The following is a 16,333-nucleotide window of genomic DNA, read 5'->3' on the forward strand; positions in this document are numbered from 1 at the left end:
ATATTTTCCCACGAAAAAGAACATTCCTACGAAAAAAACAACAAAAGTCCCCTGTTTCAAAGACAACGCTCAATTTGCTTGTTGTATAGAAAATAATATCCATCGACGAATAGTTAAAGAGTGTAGAAAACGGGGCCTCGGTCTTTTTCATGACGTTCCATCAAAAACATTTTTGTAGGCCCCATTGGGAGCTATTCATTTTTTTTGCTATTTTTGGATTTATTAGGCTGGCCTAAATTGGCATTTTGCGTGTTCCCTTTTCATTAGATGTTTTGGATCAACGGCCCTTGAATCATACCTTTTTAGTCACGGAACACTAGGCTATTTAACGTTATTTTGCGTGTTTGTTTAAACCATCTAGTGGCCCTTAAAAGGGCCGTTGGTTAAGACGCAATTGCGTAGAAATTAGGGTACTTAGGCTCTCTCGCCACGGATACGACGAGCAAGTTGAATATCTTTTGGCATGATGGTCACCCTCTTGGCGTGAATGGCACACAAGTTGGTATCCTCAAAAAGTCCAACTAGATACGCCTCGCTGGCTTCTTGTAGGGCCATCACAGCCGAACTCTGAAATCTCAAGTCAGTTTTAAAATCCTGAGCAATCTCTCGCACAAGTCTCTGGAAGGGCAATTTCCTTATTAAGAGTTCGGTACTCTTTTGATAACGACGAATCTCTCTCAGGGCTACGGTTCCGGGCCTGTATCTGTGTGGTTTTTTTACCCCACCAGTAGCAGGAGCCGACTTACGTGCAGCCTTGGTCGCAAGCTGCTTTCTAGGTGCCTTCCCACCCGTCGATTTTCTCGCAGTTTGTTTTGTCCTAGCCATGTTGATAGATTGCCTCTCTTGAAAAGAATGAACAAAGTATTAGATGCCTAGTAGCTATATTTATATGGAGCGCCAGCCGCGCGATAGAGTAACAATTTGTGGGGAAAGACTTTAGCAATATATAATAAACGGGCTTTCAAGAAAACTCGGTAGTTTGTTAAAACCTTTACAGCTGCTTGCTACGGGATTAAATTAAATATGACAGGAAGAGGAAAAGGAGGAAAGGGGCTTGGAAAAGGAGGCGCAAAACGTCATCGCAAAGTTCTTCGTGACAATATCCAGGGTATCACAAAGCCAGCAATCAGAAGACTGGCTCGCCGTGGTGGTGTAAAACGTATATCTGGCCTAATTTACGAGGAAACCAGAGGTGTTCTTAAAGTTTTTCTAGAAAATGTTATTCGCGATGCTGTCACCTACACAGAACATGCCAAGAGAAAGACTGTCACTGCAATGGATGTAGTCTACGCTCTGAAGCGTCAAGGTCTTACATTGTATGGCTTTGGTGGTTAATGGTTTCTAAATGCATTTTGAACTGTCCCCCTACCCAACGGCCTTTTTAAAGGCCATCAAATCTTTAAACACTTTCTGGGCCAGGTTCTATGAGCCTTTTCCATATTGTGAATTTTAAAATGTCGGTAAATACCTTTTCTTCTTTTTTTGGTCTCAGGTGCAATATCTGAGTCGAATTATGAAAGCAAATTACCATTACTATTTTACTGTATTTAGCTTTTCCTTGCATATTTGAATAAAGTTGTTTATTATTATCATGGAATGATTCAAAGAAATAGTTGTTGCTATTCAACTGCACAATCCTATTCTGTTATGTTTGAATGAAGATAGTAGGAACGGAGGAGAATATGTTCCTTCTCTTACTAAATTGCCGTTGGATCTTACAATTTGGACAAAAGTATTGCATTAATTATTTGCAGTTAATAAACAAGTATGAAAAGCCGGCAACATTTTAAATAGCAAATGAATTTCCTTGTAAACTGACTGAGAATGAAGCCCAAAATCATGAGTTTCAAACTATAACAAAAGGCATTCGACTGACTGTAATTTAGAGATGGGAAAATAACAGCAAATGGACTTTTAGCTGGTATTCACCGTTGAAATATATTGGATTTCAATTTTAAGCATTGAACATATTAGTTTGTTCTAACACTGCTTTTGATCTTTTGAAATACAAGACGCCATAAACCTATAAAAATGATTTTTATCTGTCATTATATAGCAGTTATTTGTGATTATATTTTATTTGTGATCATATAGCAACAATTCGTTTTGCGTTTTTAATTTTCGCAAACACTTTTTGTCATTTGTGTTTTAACTTTTTTTTTTTTTTTTTTTTTTTTTTTTTTTTTTTTTTTTAATTTATGATTTCTATTGTTTGTTTTTGAGCAAAACTTGAAAATACACTGTAGAAAAGAGACATTTCTCCGGTTTAAAATAATTCCTTTTTGAATGGAATGTATATTAAACTTTCAGTTAGCCTATGATCGAAACAAATAAAAGCGCTTTGCTTCAACTTTGCCTCCACCCGCATGTCAAAAACATTACAATGCTAATTTTATTATTTTTTTTTTTTTTTAATATAATGCTAAAATAAAGTAGAATTTATTTTTATTAGAATACAAATTGAACACAAAAGCCTCAAAATTTCAATACCTTTGGCTTTTTGAAATACACGACTATAAGTAATCAAAGCCTTTGTTTCGAGAAATGAAATGAAAAAATACATCCGAATTCCTTTGACTCTTCTTTTGTTGAAAACTGTCGCTCTAAAGGAATTCTGATTAAAAAGCATAAGAAAAAGAAATTCAGATACGCTTGTTTTTAGAAGCCTCCTTGTCCACTTCATATCCTCCCTGTACTAACATCAGTAGATATTTAGACATCAAAATCTAAAAGGCAGACATTTTTTACTTACTTATTCATACAAAATCTAATGATTGTAAATGTGTCATTTTTTTTTCACAATTAGGCTAATTTGTGATTTCTATTATTCGATATTAAGCAAACTCGAGAATATACTGTAGAAAGGGACATTTCTTAGGTTACAAATCGTATCGTTTCAAGTGTTATGTACTATTGAACTTTTATATAGGCTGTGATAAAAATAAATAAAAAGGGTTCACTTCCACTTCCAACCCTCCGCATCTCGGAAACCTTACAACGTTATTCTTGTCTTTTCAACTATAATATTAGAATAGAATGAAATTTATTTTCATTAAAATATGAGTTTGACACTTTAAGCCTCAAATTTAGGTGTTGTTTCTTATTGCTTTATCTTCTGTGTTTTTAGTTGGAGTTTCGGAATTAATTTGAATACGATTTTGCAAACACACATGCATCTATGTTACATTTTCTGAAAGTTCTTGTACTGGATTTTACTAATAAAAAATAAAAAGTGGACAATGAGGATATAAATTCCTAGCAAAAAGGTGTTTATTGAGATTGAACACTAGTTTTGACGGATTTCCAGTATTCTCTGCCCGTTTGCTGGCAAATTAGCACGGATATAGCGGTGAAAAAAATGTCTACTTGTAGAAAAATGACCTGTCTATTCTTTAGTATAGGTTTCATTCCTCCAAAGCTTACCTCCTAGTCAAAAATTTGAATAAAGCCATTCCAAACAAACACAAGCACGGCCAAAATTCCTTAGCTCGCGCAGAGAGAATAATGTTAACCCGGGTACGGCGGTTTCCAAAGTACAATTGTAAAACTTTAAAAATAAGCATGTATTCGATATTTAGTCGGGGTCGCGCTAGTGATAAGAGAAAAGTTGAGAAAATTGGAAATGTCTGAAGTTGAAGCTGAAGTGGCACCAACAACTGTAGAATCCCAGAGCATGGCTTCACCAGCCATGAAGGAAAAGAAAGCAAAGGCTCCGAAACCAGCTAAGGTTGCAAAACCTAAAGGGGATAAAAAGGCCAAGGCACCAGCAAACCACCCAAAATACACGGAAATGATCACCAAATCCATTGCTGACCTGAAAGAACGCGGGGGATCTAGCCGTCAGGCCATTCTCAAATACATAATGGCCAATTTCCAGGTTGGCAATGATGCCAAAATTGTGAATATGCATCTTAAACAGGCTTTGAAGCGTTGCCTTGCAAACGGAATTGTTATAAATCCCAAAGGTACTGGCGTAACTGGTTCTTTCAAGCTTGCAAAGCCTATCAAGGCCGAAAGCCCCAAGGCTGGAAAGCCTGCCAAGCCCACAGCAAAGAAAACCTCAGTCAAGAAAACAGCCAAACCTACTGCAGTTAAAAAGTCAACTTCAGCCAAAAAGGCTACCAAGCCAACGGCTGGTAGCAAGAAACCTGTAAAGGCTTTAAAGAAACCCACTGTTGCCAAAAAAGCAGTAGCAGCAAAGAAGTCGACACCTAAGAAGGGGTCATCAGTCAAGAAAGCCCCCGCCGCCAAGAAAGTGGCATCTAAAAAGTCAGTAGCTAAGAAATCAGCTAAAAAGTAAATGTGTGCAATTATCGTATAGTATCAAACAGCCCTTTTCAGGGCTATCAAAGCAAATGCTCGAGACTCTGTTCAGAGAGTTATAATGCCTATTAATTTCACATTTTGACTGTCTACTTTTGCCTATACATCGCCATAGCCGAAGGATTAGAGCGGCGCCTTCAAATCATTGGAGCAGATGATCCATTCCCGACTAGGCTGATACAATGATGACTAATATAATTACATAAGGGAATAAAAATAATTATGCAACGGAAAAGGATATAATTAAATCATGTTTTACAGGAAAATACCACAATTATAAATATTGTTGCCTAATTTCTTTTTTCAAATTCCAACACTAAAGAAAACGTTTGATTTCAAAAAGTTCAGACTGTTTTTGGTTGTATTATTTTCTCTTTTAACAATACAATACATCAATCGCAATCTTTGCAAAAGCAAAAAAGGAGAAACACAGATAGTCTTTGATTAAAATCAGTCGTTTGCGCTGCGCTCTTGAAGGAGCAAGTACATTGTGTGTCATTGTATGCTACTGAAAGACAAAGATAGTTGAACTCTACAATGGAATCTAGGCTGAAAACATTTGAAGGGACTTTGGACATAGACCAATCAAAGACTAACTTTAAAGTTAGTCTTTAAGACAGTTGATCAGGCGGCGCTATTGAAGGAACAAGTAGACTTTTGCTGTAGAAGCTATTGAAAGACCAAGGCAACTTGAACTGTACAATGGAGTTGGGCCCGACAGCATATGAAGAGGATTTGGACATGGACAAATCAAAGACTAACTTTAAAGTAAGTCTTTGATTTAAGTCAGCTGTTTACGCGGCGCTATTGAAGGAACAAGCAGATTTTAGCTGTAGATGCTACTGAAGGACAAAAGTAGTTGAACTGTACAATGGAGTTGAGCCCGAAAATATATGAAGACAATTTGAACATAAATACACTGTTCAATCAGCTTTTATCATAAATTGTTGGTTAATACTACTAATAACTCACTGCAGCACAAAGCCACCTGAGGCCAACACAGCTACGCACGCTCCTCCTCCAACCTAATCTATTTAAAACTCCCTCTTTACACCCTCCCAGAAAGTTCCCATTTCCTTTAAATCTTTATTTATGACATCCTCCCAACCCAGACAAGGACGACCTGCTTTCCGTGTAGCCCCAGACGGTTGGCCAAAAAGGACAATCTTCGGTATTCTGTCATCCTTCATCCGTAGAACGTGGCCTAGCCATCTCAACCTTTCTTTCATTATAGCCCCAGAAAGCAGGATTGAACCACACTTTTCGTACAACCTACTGTTTGAAATACGGTCAGTCAGCCGGGTACCCAGAACAATCCGTAGGCAATTTCTCTGGAAAACATCTAGTAAATTTTCATCTGCTTTTCGGAGTGCCCATGCTTCAGAGCCATATTTGACCACTGTAGCTTCCAATATTCTTATATAAAATATATCTCTCTTTTTAATCTCTCTTTTTTCTCTTATATAAAATATAATCACCTTGGTGCTATTAGAATAAGGAAACAAGTTTGTTAAAGATTATTATTTTACTTTGAAACAAAGAAATCATAATAATAAATAAAAAAGAAAAAAAAGATGCCAACAGCACCCGGTGTTCCCAGGCGGTCACCCATCCAAGTACTGACCGGGCCCGACGTTGTGTGACTTCCAGGATCTGACGAGACTGGGTACTTTCAACGTGGTATGGCCGTTGGCTAAAAAATTTTGTAACAAAATGATTGTTGACTCACAAACTGAAAAGAAACAAAATGCCTAATTTTACAGTCATGAAGCAAGGATTTTAGAATAAAAATATTTTAAGAATGAATCAAAATATGTTTATTAATTGTTTTTTTGGTAAAGTTCTAGTTAAGTGACTTCTTGCTATCTCGGAAAGGGGTTAGGTTAGGAAAATGAAACTTTTGGGGATGGGTCTACAGGCTAAAGCATATCCCGGGAAGATATTTTAAAGTACTCACCTCCACTCTATCTCCCTCTAGAGAGCCTTGAAATTTGCCTACATGACAGGTCTATACCTATTGAAATTTTGACAAAACAACATTTTACCTTAATTTTCAGTTACCTGTTGCTTTTTCTCTGCCTTTAGTTCTGAAAATGCAATTCCTGTTATTTCAGCAGAATTCTTAGCCATATCAATGTTTGTTTTTTTTTTTTGTTTTTTTTTTTAATTTAGTAAATGTATTGGAATATCTTTAAAACCTTATAAATTGGGATTGAGCAAAGTTGTGAAGCTGAAAACAATTTTGTTGTACTTCATTCAAGCAGAAGATCTATTTTGCAAGGTGTCACTTTAAGAACACACCTATTTTTAAAGGTCATCAAAGGTCAGGGCCCTCTAAAGGGAGAAGGAGTGGAGGTAGGTACTTCAAAATATCTTCCCAGGACATACCTTAGCCTGTAGACCCATCCCTGAAAGTTTCATTTTCCTAACCTAACCCCTTTCCAAGATATCAAGAAGTCACTTAACTAGAATTTTACCTTTTTTGGTAAATTTTTTTGTGTTTTTTTAAAGAAAACCTTTTTTCCTTCTGAAACAAAACGACAAGCCCCCCAAAATGTTTCTACCTTTGATGACTACCCTATTGCTTCCTAGGCCAGTTTAGATTAGTCGAATTAGAGGGTCTTTGAATTGGCTCTTGGTTATTTAAAAAAAAAAAAAAAACAGCTCCTCGATTTTTGTGTATAATTTATTGGTTTCTTAGGTGAAAATGAGCTTCCTTTCCTACAGTAAATTCCTATGCTTTTGTAACGAGATCAATGTGAAAGCAAACTCTTTTGCTTGTAACAAAAGGGCAATCTCCAAATATATATTCAGATTCTGTTGGGGTATAATTTGAGGATTTTCAAGGAAAATGTTCCCCCTACCTCCAGTAAATTCTTATGCTTTGTTACTAAATAAATGTGAAAGTTTCCCTTTTCACATTTAGTATCCTAAATTTCATAGCTTTGTCCTTCCAAGGTGGTCACATGCTATAGAGCGATTCAATTAATTTGTAGCCCTTAAAAGGGCTGTTGGTTAATTTGGGGTAGGGTCTGGAGCTAAAGTTAGATTCTTTTAAGCCTTTGCTGGTTTTTCAGTCTTCTTTGGTAGAAGGACTGCTTGAATATTGGGCAAAACACCTCCTTGGGCAATGGTGACCCCCGACAGAAGCTTGTTCAGTTCTTCATCATTTCTAATGGCAAGCTGAAGGTGACGAGGAATAATACGAGTTTTTTTGTTATCTCGTGCAGCATTACCAGCAAGCTCAAGGACCTCGGCAGCCAAATATTCCATCACCGCTGCAAGGTAAACGGGTGCGCCTGCACCAACTCGTTCCGCATAGTTGCCCTTTCTCAGAAGACGGTGGATCCTTCCCACTGGGAATTGGAGACCTGCCCTATTTGAACGGGACTTTGCCTTTCCCTTCACTTTTCCACCCTTTCCTCTTCCTGACATGGTTTCTAGATTACAAAATTCACTGAGATAATCCACCAACAAATTGAAAATGATGCCTGTTTTTGAATGCGCAAACAGTTTATACTCCAGCGAGCGAACTGAGTTCCTCTGAGAAAAGAATTGTGCGCGAACTGTAGTTGGTATATAAACGGGCCGAGTTTTGTAAACGCTTCTCATTTGATTATTGGATTTTGTTAAAGAATCTTTCAGCAATGGCTCCAAAAACTTCAGGAAAAGCGGCAAAGAAAGCTGGTAAGGCGCAAAAAAACATCAGCAAAACTGATAAGAAAAGGAAACGAAAGAGGAAGGAAAGCTACGCCATTTACATTTACAAAGTTCTTAAGCAAGTGCATCCCGACACTGGTGTTTCTAGCAAGGCAATGAGCATCATGAATAGCTTTGTCAACGATATCTTTGAAAGGATTGCTGCGGAAGCCTCTCGTCTAGCTCACTACAACAAGAGGTCCACCATCACTAGCAGAGAGGTTCAAACTGCTGTGAGGCTGCTCCTACCCGGAGAACTTGCCAAGCATGCCGTTAGTGAAGGCACTAAAGCTGTAACAAAATACACAAGCTCCAAATAAGAGGGAATTTTCCCTGTCTATTAGCGCCCAATTAGCCGGGCCCTCCCAAACAGCCCTTTTAAGGGCTACCACCTTATTTTAAATGCTCTGCTCTCAAATTGTTTCTGGCTTTGATTTGCGAAATCTCGGGTCAACAAGAACCCATACTAAACCCTAATACGAAAAAAACAACAAAAGTCCCCTGTTTCAAAGACAACGCTCAATTTGCTTGTTGTATAGAAAGTAATATCCATCGACGAATAGTTAAAGAGTGTAGAAAACGGGGCCTCGGTCTTTTTCATGACGTTCCATCAAAAACATTTTTGTAGGCCCCATTGGGAGCTATTCATTTTTTTTGCTATTTTTCGATTTATTAGGCTGGTCTAAATTGGAATTTTGTGTGTTCCCTTTTCATTAGATGTTTTGGATCAACGGCCCTTGAAACATACCTTTTTAGTCACGGAACACTAGGCTATTTAACGTTATTTTGCGTGTTTGTTTAAACCATCTAGTGGCCCTTAAAAGGGCCGTTGGTTAAGACGCAATTGCGTAGAAATTAGGGTACTTAGGCTCTCTCGCCACGGATACGACGAGCAAGTTGAATATTTTTTGGCATGATGGTCACCCTCTTGGCGTGAATGGCACACAAGTTGGTATCCTCAAAAAGTCCAACTAGATACGCCTCGCTGGCTTCTTGTAGGGCCATCACAGCCGAACTCTGAAATCTCAAGTCAGTTTTAAAATCCTGAGCAATCTCTCGCACAAGTCTCTGGAAGGGCAATTTCCTTATTAAGAGTTCGGTACTCTTTTGATAACGACGAATCTCTGTCAGGGCTACGGTTCCGGGCCTGTATCTGTGTGGTTTTTTTTACCCCACCAGTAGCAGGAGCCGACTTACGTGCAGCCTTGGTCGCAAGCTGCTTTCTAGGTGCCTTCCCACCCGTCGATTTTCTCGCAGTTTGTTTTGTCCTAGCCATGTTGATAGATTGCCTCTCTTGAAAAGAATGAACAAAATATCAGATGCCTAGTAGCTAAATTTATATGGAGCGCCAGCCGCGCGATAGAGTAACAATTTGTGGGGAAAGACTTTAGCAATATATAATAAACGGGCTTTCAAGAAAACTCGTTAGTTTGTTAAAACCTTTACAGCTGCTTGCTACGGGATTAAATTAAATATGACAGGAAGAGGAAAAGGAGGAAAGGGGCTTGGAAAAGGAGGCGCAAAACGTCATCGCAAAGTTCTTCGTGACAATATCCAGGGTATCACAAAGCCAGCAATCAGAAGACTGGCTCGCCGTGGTGGTGTAAAACGTATATCTGGCCTAATTTACGAGGAAACCAGAGGTGTTCTTAAAGTTTTTCTAGAAAATGTTATTCGCGATGCTGTCACCTACACAGAGCATGCCAAGAGAAAGACTGTCACTGCAATGGATGTAGTCTACGCTCTGAAGCGTCAAGGTCGTACATTGTATGGCTTTGGTGGTTAATGGTTTCTAAATGCATTTTGAACTGTCCCCCTACCCAACGGCCTTTTTAAAGGCCATCAAATCTTTAAACACTTTCTGGGCCAGATTCTATGAGCCTTTTCCATATTGTGAATTTTAAAATGTCGGTAAATACCTTTTCTTCTTTTTTTGGTCTCAGGTGCAATATCTGAGTCGAATTATGAAAGCAAATTACCATTACTATTTTACTGTATTTAGCTTTTCCTTGCATATTTGAATAAAGTTGTTTATTATTATCATGGAATGATTCAAAGAAATAGTTGTTGCTATTCAACTGCACAATCCTATTCTGTTATGTTTGAATGAAGATAGTAGGAACGGAGGAGAATATGTTCCTACTCTTACTAAATTGCCGTTGGATCTTACAATTTGGACCAAAGTATTGCATTAATTATTTGCAGTTAATAAACAAGTATGAAAAGCCGGCAACATTTTAGATAGCAAATGAATTTCCTTGTAAACTGACTGAGAATGAAGCCCAAAATCATGAGTTTCAAACTATAACAAAAGGCATTCGACTGACTTTAATTTAGAGATGGGAAAATAACAGCAAATGGACTTTTAGCTGGTATTCACCGTTGAAATATATTGCATTTCAATTTTAAGCATTGAACATATTAGTTTGTTCTAACACTGCTTTTGATCTTTTGAAATACAAGACGCCATAAACCTATAAAAATGATTTTTATCTGTCATTATATAGCAGTTATTTGTGATTATATTTTATTTGTGATCATATAGCAACAATTCGTTTTGCGTTTTTAATTTTCGCAAACACTTTTTGTCATTTGTGTTTTAACTTTTTGAGTTTTTTTTTTTTTAATAATTTATTTTTTTTTAATTTATGATTTCTATTGTTTGTTTTTTGAGCAAAACTTGAAAATACACTGTAGAAAAGAGACATTTCTCCGGTTTAAAATAATTCCTTTTTGAGTGGAATGTATATTAAACTTTCAGTTAGCCTATGATCGAAACAAATAAAAGCGCTTTGCTTCAACTTTGCCTCCACCCGCATGTCAAAAACATTACAATGCTAATTTTATTATTTTTTTTTTTTTTTAATATAATGCTAAAATAAAGTAGAATTTATTTTTATTAGAATACAAATTGAACACAAAAGCCTCAAAATTTCAATACCTTTGGCTTTTTGAAATACACGACTATAAGTAATCAAAGCCTTTGTTTCGAGAAATGAAATGAAAAAATACATCCGAATTCCTTTGACTCTTCTTTTGTTGAAAACTGTCGCTCTAAAGGAATTCTGATTAAAAAGCATAAGAAAAAGAAATTCAGATACGCTTGTTTTTAGAAGCCTCCTTGTCCACTTCATATCCTCCCTGTACTAACATCAGTAGATATTTAGACATCAAAATCTAAAAGGCAGACATTTTTTACTTACTTATTCATACAAAATCTAATGATTGTAAATGTGTCATTTTTTTTTCACAATTAGGCTAATTTGTGATTTCTATTATTCGATATTAAGCAAACTCGAGAATATACTGTAGAAAGGGACATTTCTTAGGTTACAAATCGTATCGTTTCAAGTGTTATGTACTATTGAACTTTTATATAGGCTGTGATAAAAATAAATAAAAAGGGTTCACTTCCACTTCCAACCCTCCGCATCTCGGAAACCTTACAACGTTATTCTTGTCTTTTCAACTATAATATTAGAATAGAATGAAATTTATTTTCATTAAAATATGAGTTTGACACTTTAAGCCTCAAATTTAGGTGTCGTTTCTTATTGCTTTATCTTCTGTGTTTTTAGTTGGAGTTTCGGAATTAATTTGAATACGATTTTGCAAACACACATGCATCTATGTTACATTTTCTGAAAGTTCTTGTACTGGATTTTACTAATAAAAAATAAAAAGTGGACAATGAGGATATAAATTCCTAGCAAAAAGGTGTTTATTGAGATTGAACACTAGTTTTGACGGATTTCCAGTATTCTCTGCCCGTTTGCTGGCAAATTAGCACGGATATAGCGGTGAAAAAAATGTCTACTTGTAGAAAAATGACCTGTCTATTCTTTAGTATAGGTTTCATTCCTCCAAAGCTTACCTCCTAGTCAAAAATTTGAATAAAGCTATTCCAAACAAACACAAGCACGGCCAAAATTCCTTAGCTCGCGCAGAGAGAATAATGTTAACCCGGGTACGGCGGTTTCCAAAGTACAACTGTAAAACTTTAAAAATTAGCATGTATTCGATATTTAGTCGGGGTCGCGCTAGTGATAAGAGAAAAGTTGAGAAAAATAGGAAATGTCTGAAGTTGAAGCTGAAGTGGCACCAACAACTGTAGAATCCCAGAGCATGGCTTCACCAGCCAAGAAGGAAAAGAAAGCAAAGGCTCCGAAACCAGCTAAGGTTGTAAAACCTAAAGGGGATAAAAAGGCCAAGGCACCAGCAAACCACCCAAAATACACGGAAATGATCACCAAATCCATTGCTGACCTGAAAGAACGCGGGGGATCTAGCCGTCAGGCCATTCTCAAATACATAATGGCCAATTTCCAGGTTGGCAATGATGCCAAAATTGTGAATATGCATCTTAAACAGGCTTTGAAGCGTTGCCTTGCAAACGGAATTGTTATAAATCCCAAAGGTACTGGCGTAACTGGTTCTTTCAAGCTTGCAAAGCCTATCAAGGCCGAAAGCCCCAAGGCTGGAAAGCCTGCCAAGCCCACAGCAAAGAAAACCTCAGTCAAGAAAACAGCCAAACCTACTGCAGTTAAAAAGTCAACTTCAGCCAAAAAGGCTACCAAGCCAACGGCTGGTAGCAAGAAACCTGTAAAGGCTTTCAAGAAACCCAATGTTGCCAAAAAAGCAGTAGCAGCAAAGAAGTCGACACCTAAGAAGGGGTCATCAGTCAAGAAAGCCCCCGCCGCCAAGAAAGTGGCATCTAAAAAGTCAGTAGCTAAGAAATCAGCTAAAAAGTAAATGTGTGCAATTATCGTATAGTATCAAACAGCCCTTTTCAGGGCTATCAAAGCAAATGCTCGAGACTCTGTTCAGAGAGTTATAATGCCTATTAATTTCACATTTTGACTGTCTACTTTTGCCTATACATCGCCATAGCCGAAGGATTAGAGCGGCGCCTTCAAATCATTGGAGCAGATGATCCATTCCCGACTAGGCTGATACAATGATGACTAATATAATTACATAAGGGAATAAAAATAATTATGCAACGGAAAAGGATATAATTAAATCCTGTTTTACAGGAAAATACCACAATTATAAATATTGTTGCCTAATTTCTTTTTTCAAATTCCAACACTAAAGAAAAGGTTTGATTTCAAAAAGTTCAGACTGTTTTTGGTTGTATTATTTTCTCTTTTAACAATACAATACATCAATCGCAATCTTTGCAAAAGCAAAAAAGGAGAAACACAGATAGTCTTTGATTAAAATCAGTCGTTTGCGCTGCGCTCTTGAAGGAGCAAGTACATTGTGTGTCATTGTATGCTACTGAAAGACAAAGATAGTTGAACTCTACAATGGAATCTAGGCTGAAAACATTTGAAGGGACTTTGGACATAGACCAATCAAAGACTAACTTTAAAGTTAGTCTTTAAGACAGTTGATCAGGCGGCGCTATTGAAGGAACAAGTAGACTTTTGCTGTAGAAGCTATTGAAAGACCAAGGCAACTTGAACTGTACAATGGAGTTGGGCCCGACAGCATATGAAGAGGATTTGGACATGGACAAATCAAAGACTAACTTTAAAGTAAGTCTTTGATTTAAGTCAGCTGTTTACACGGCGCTATTGAAGGAACAAGCAGATTTTAGCTGTAGATGCTACTGAAGGACAAAAGTAGTTGAACTGTACAATGGAGTTGAGCCCGAAAATATATGAAGACAATTTGAACATAAATACACTGTTCAATCAGCTTTTATCATAAATTGTTGGTTAATACTACTAATAACTCACTGCAGCACAAAGCCACCTGAGGCCAACACAGCTACGCACGCTCCTCCTCCAACCTAATCTATTTAAAACTCCCTCTTTACACCCTCCCAGAAAGTTCCCATTTCCTTTAAATCTTTATTTATGACATCCTCCCAACCCAGACAAGGACGACCTGCTTTCCGTGTAGCCCCAGACGGTTGGCCAAAAAGGACAATCTTGGGTAATCTGTCATCCTTCATCCGTAGAACGTGGCCTCGCCATCTCAACCTTTCTTTCATTATAGCCCCAGAAAGCGGGATTGAACCACACTTTTCGTACAACCTACTGTTTGAAATACGGTCAGTCAGCCGGGTACCCAGAACAATCCGTAGGCAATTTCTCTGGAAAACATCTAGTAAATTTTCATCTGCTTTTCGGAGTGCCCATGCTTCAGAGCCATATTTGACCACTGTCACCACTGTAGCTTCCAATATTCTAATCTTGGTTTGTAGACTTATCTTTCTATTCTTCCAAACTTTTTTTAACTGTGAAAAAACACCCTGAGCTTTAGCTATTCTACTTTTAACATCTTCACTGCTCCCACCATCTTTACTAATAATGCTACTAAGGTAACTGAAGCTCCCAACCTAATCAATCTTTTCGTTACCTAATGTCACCTGTTCATCTTCACTTATTCCTAGCCTTAGTGACTTAGTCTTCTTAACATTAATTTTCAAGCCTATTTTAGCACCCTGAACTCGTAAAACCTCTAAAATTTCATTCATTTTGCTCACACTTTCATCTAATATGCTTAAATCATCAGCATAATCTAAGTCCAGGAGCGTTCTTCCTTCCCATTTGATTCCATGGTTTCCAATTGCCTTTCCTGTGCTCCTTAAGACAAAATCCATCAAAATGATCCATATAAAGGGGGATAGAACACAACCCTGCTTAACTCCTGATTTTATACAAAACCAGTTGCTAACCTCATTTCCTACCTTAACCGCAGCAGTATTATTCTCGTACATAGCGCAAATCACTTTAATGTATTTTTCTGGTATACCATATAACGATAAGACCTTTGTTAACGGTGTTCTATCAACAGAATCGAAAGCTTGCCCATAATGATAATCGAAAGCTTGCATTTCGATCATAATCGAAAGCTTGCTCAGTTTTTCTAATTTTTATTCTCCCTTTAGCCCCTCAGATGGTCGAATTTGTGAAAACGACTGTATTATATCAATTTGTGCAGCCCCCTGACACGCCTACCAATTTTCATCGTCCTAGCACTTCCAGAAGCACCAAATTCGCTAAATCACTGAACTCCTCCCCCCAACTCCCCCAAAGAGAGCGAATCTAGTACGGTTACTTCAATCACGTATCAAGGACAATTGCTTATTCTATCCGCCAAGCTTAATCCCGATTCCTCAACTCCAAGTGTTTTCCAATATTCCCCCCTCAAACTCTCCTTAATGTCAAAAGATCTGGTCGGGATTTGAATTTGAGCTCTGAGAGATGAATTCTTTCTAAATATCAAATTTCATTAAGATCCGATTACCTAATCGTAAGATAAAAACACCCCAAATTTCACGTTTTCAAAGAATTCCGGTTCCCCCATCAACTCCCCCCAATGACACAGGATCTGGTGGGAATTTAAAATTAGAGCTTTAAAGCACAAGATCCTTCTAAACATCAAATTTCATCAAGATCTGGTCACCCTTTCGTGAGTTACAAATACCTTATTTTTCCAAATTACCTCCCCCCCCCCCAACTCCACCAAAGAGAGCAGATCCTGTCCGGTTATGTTAGTCACGTATCTTAGACAGGTTTTTGTTCTACCCATCCAGTTTCATCCTCTGCTTTAAGTATTTTCTAAGATTTCCGGTCCCCCTCAACTGCCCCCCTCCCCAATGAAGCTGGATCCGTTTGAGATTTAAAATTAGAGATCTAAATTACGCGTCCTTCTAAATATGAAGTTTTATGAAGATCCGATCACTCCTTCGTAAGTTAAAAATAGGTCTTTTTTCTAATTTTTCAGAATTACCCCCTCCCCCCTAATAGAGTGGATCCGTTCCAATTATGTAAATCACGTATCTAAGACTTCTGCTTGTTTTTCCCGCCAAGTTTCATCCCGATCACTCCAATCTAAGCGTTTTCCATGATTTTAGGTTCCCCCCAAACTCCCCCCAATGTCACCAGATCTGGTCGGATTTAAAATAAGAGCTTTGAGACACGATTTCCTTCTAAATATCAAATTTCATTGAGATCCATTAACCCGTTTGTAAATTAATAATGCCTAATTTTTTCTAATTTTTCAGAATTAACCCCCCCCCCCCCCCCAACTACCGTTCCGGTTATGTCAATCATGTATCTAGGACTTGTGCTTAATTTTCCCACCAAGTTTCATCGCGATCCCTCCACTCTAAGTGTTTTCCAAGATTTCAGGTTTCCCACTCCCAACTCCCCCCCCCCCAATACCACCAGATCCGATCGTGATTTAAAATAACAGCTCTGAGACGCGATATACTGCCAAACATCAAATTTCATTAAGATCTGATCAACCGTTCGTAAGTTAAAATACTTCATTTTTTCTATTTTTTCCGAAT

General features: G+C 37.7%; 7 protein-coding genes and 1 non-coding gene across 8 annotated transcripts; 5 read left to right on the top strand and 3 right to left on the bottom strand.

Moving 5' to 3' along the window:
• Nucleotides 1-414: 414 nt before the first annotated feature.
• LOC136030650 (histone H3) lies at nucleotides 415-825 on the bottom strand. Its single transcript, XM_065709721.1, has one exon. The coding sequence runs from the start codon at nucleotides 823-825 to the stop codon at nucleotides 415-417; it is 411 nt and encodes a 136-aa protein (XP_065565793.1).
• Nucleotides 826-991: 166 nt separating this feature from the next.
• Nucleotides 992-1,453, top strand: LOC136030271 (histone H4). The gene has a single exon (XM_065709130.1). The coding sequence runs from the start codon at nucleotides 1,024-1,026 to the stop codon at nucleotides 1,333-1,335; it is 312 nt and encodes a 103-aa protein (XP_065565202.1). The 5' UTR covers nucleotides 992-1,023; the 3' UTR covers nucleotides 1,336-1,453.
• A 2,132-nt stretch (nucleotides 1,454-3,585) lies between these two features.
• On the top strand, nucleotides 3,586-4,356 carry LOC136030268 (histone H1-delta-like). The gene has a single exon (XM_065709126.1). It carries the CDS (start codon nucleotides 3,623-3,625, stop codon nucleotides 4,298-4,300), a length of 678 nt encoding a protein of 225 aa, XP_065565198.1. The 5' UTR covers nucleotides 3,586-3,622; the 3' UTR covers nucleotides 4,301-4,356.
• A 1,542-nt stretch (nucleotides 4,357-5,898) lies between these two features.
• Nucleotides 5,899-6,017, bottom strand: LOC136030728 (5S ribosomal RNA). The gene has a single exon (XR_010618349.1). It is a non-coding gene; the product is annotated as a 5S ribosomal RNA (ribosomal RNA).
• A 1,320-nt stretch (nucleotides 6,018-7,337) lies between these two features.
• LOC136030269 (histone H2A) lies at nucleotides 7,338-7,789 on the bottom strand. Its single transcript, XM_065709128.1, has one exon. It carries the CDS (start codon nucleotides 7,756-7,758, stop codon nucleotides 7,378-7,380), a length of 381 nt encoding a protein of 126 aa, XP_065565200.1. The 5' UTR covers nucleotides 7,759-7,789; the 3' UTR covers nucleotides 7,338-7,377.
• A 158-nt stretch (nucleotides 7,790-7,947) lies between these two features.
• On the top strand, nucleotides 7,948-8,405 carry LOC136030270 (histone H2B). The gene has a single exon (XM_065709129.1). It carries the CDS (start codon nucleotides 7,971-7,973, stop codon nucleotides 8,340-8,342), a length of 372 nt encoding a protein of 123 aa, XP_065565201.1. The 5' UTR covers nucleotides 7,948-7,970; the 3' UTR covers nucleotides 8,343-8,405.
• A 1,035-nt stretch (nucleotides 8,406-9,440) lies between these two features.
• On the top strand, nucleotides 9,441-9,855 carry LOC136030272 (histone H4). Its single transcript, XM_065709131.1, has one exon. It carries the CDS (start codon nucleotides 9,497-9,499, stop codon nucleotides 9,806-9,808), a length of 312 nt encoding a protein of 103 aa, XP_065565203.1. The 5' UTR covers nucleotides 9,441-9,496; the 3' UTR covers nucleotides 9,809-9,855.
• A 2,223-nt stretch (nucleotides 9,856-12,078) lies between these two features.
• On the top strand, nucleotides 12,079-12,809 carry LOC136029822 (histone H1-delta-like). Its single transcript, XM_065708280.1, has one exon. The coding sequence runs from the start codon at nucleotides 12,097-12,099 to the stop codon at nucleotides 12,772-12,774; it is 678 nt and encodes a 225-aa protein (XP_065564352.1). The 5' UTR covers nucleotides 12,079-12,096; the 3' UTR covers nucleotides 12,775-12,809.
• Nucleotides 12,810-16,333: the final 3,524 nt, after the last annotated feature.

Source organism: Artemia franciscana, chromosome 8 (assembly GCF_032884065.1).
Source record: "Artemia franciscana chromosome 8, ASM3288406v1, whole genome shotgun sequence".
In the NCBI taxonomy this organism is placed as follows: domain Eukaryota; kingdom Metazoa; phylum Arthropoda; class Branchiopoda; order Anostraca; family Artemiidae; genus Artemia; species Artemia franciscana.

Coding starts and splice junctions, on each gene's coding strand:
- LOC136030650 (XM_065709721.1), bottom strand. CDS start 825: ATGGCTAGGACAAAACAAACTGCGAGAAAATCGACGGGTGGGAAGGCA.
- LOC136030269 (XM_065709128.1), bottom strand. CDS start 7,758: ATGTCAGGAAGAGGAAAGGGTGGAAAAGTGAAGGGAAAGGCAAAGTCC.
- LOC136030268 (XM_065709126.1), top strand. CDS start 3,623: ATGTCTGAAGTTGAAGCTGAAGTGGCACCAACAACTGTAGAATCCCAG.
- LOC136029822 (XM_065708280.1), top strand. CDS start 12,097: ATGTCTGAAGTTGAAGCTGAAGTGGCACCAACAACTGTAGAATCCCAG.
- LOC136030271 (XM_065709130.1), top strand. CDS start 1,024: ATGACAGGAAGAGGAAAAGGAGGAAAGGGGCTTGGAAAAGGAGGCGCA.
- LOC136030272 (XM_065709131.1), top strand. CDS start 9,497: ATGACAGGAAGAGGAAAAGGAGGAAAGGGGCTTGGAAAAGGAGGCGCA.
- LOC136030270 (XM_065709129.1), top strand. CDS start 7,971: ATGGCTCCAAAAACTTCAGGAAAAGCGGCAAAGAAAGCTGGTAAGGCG.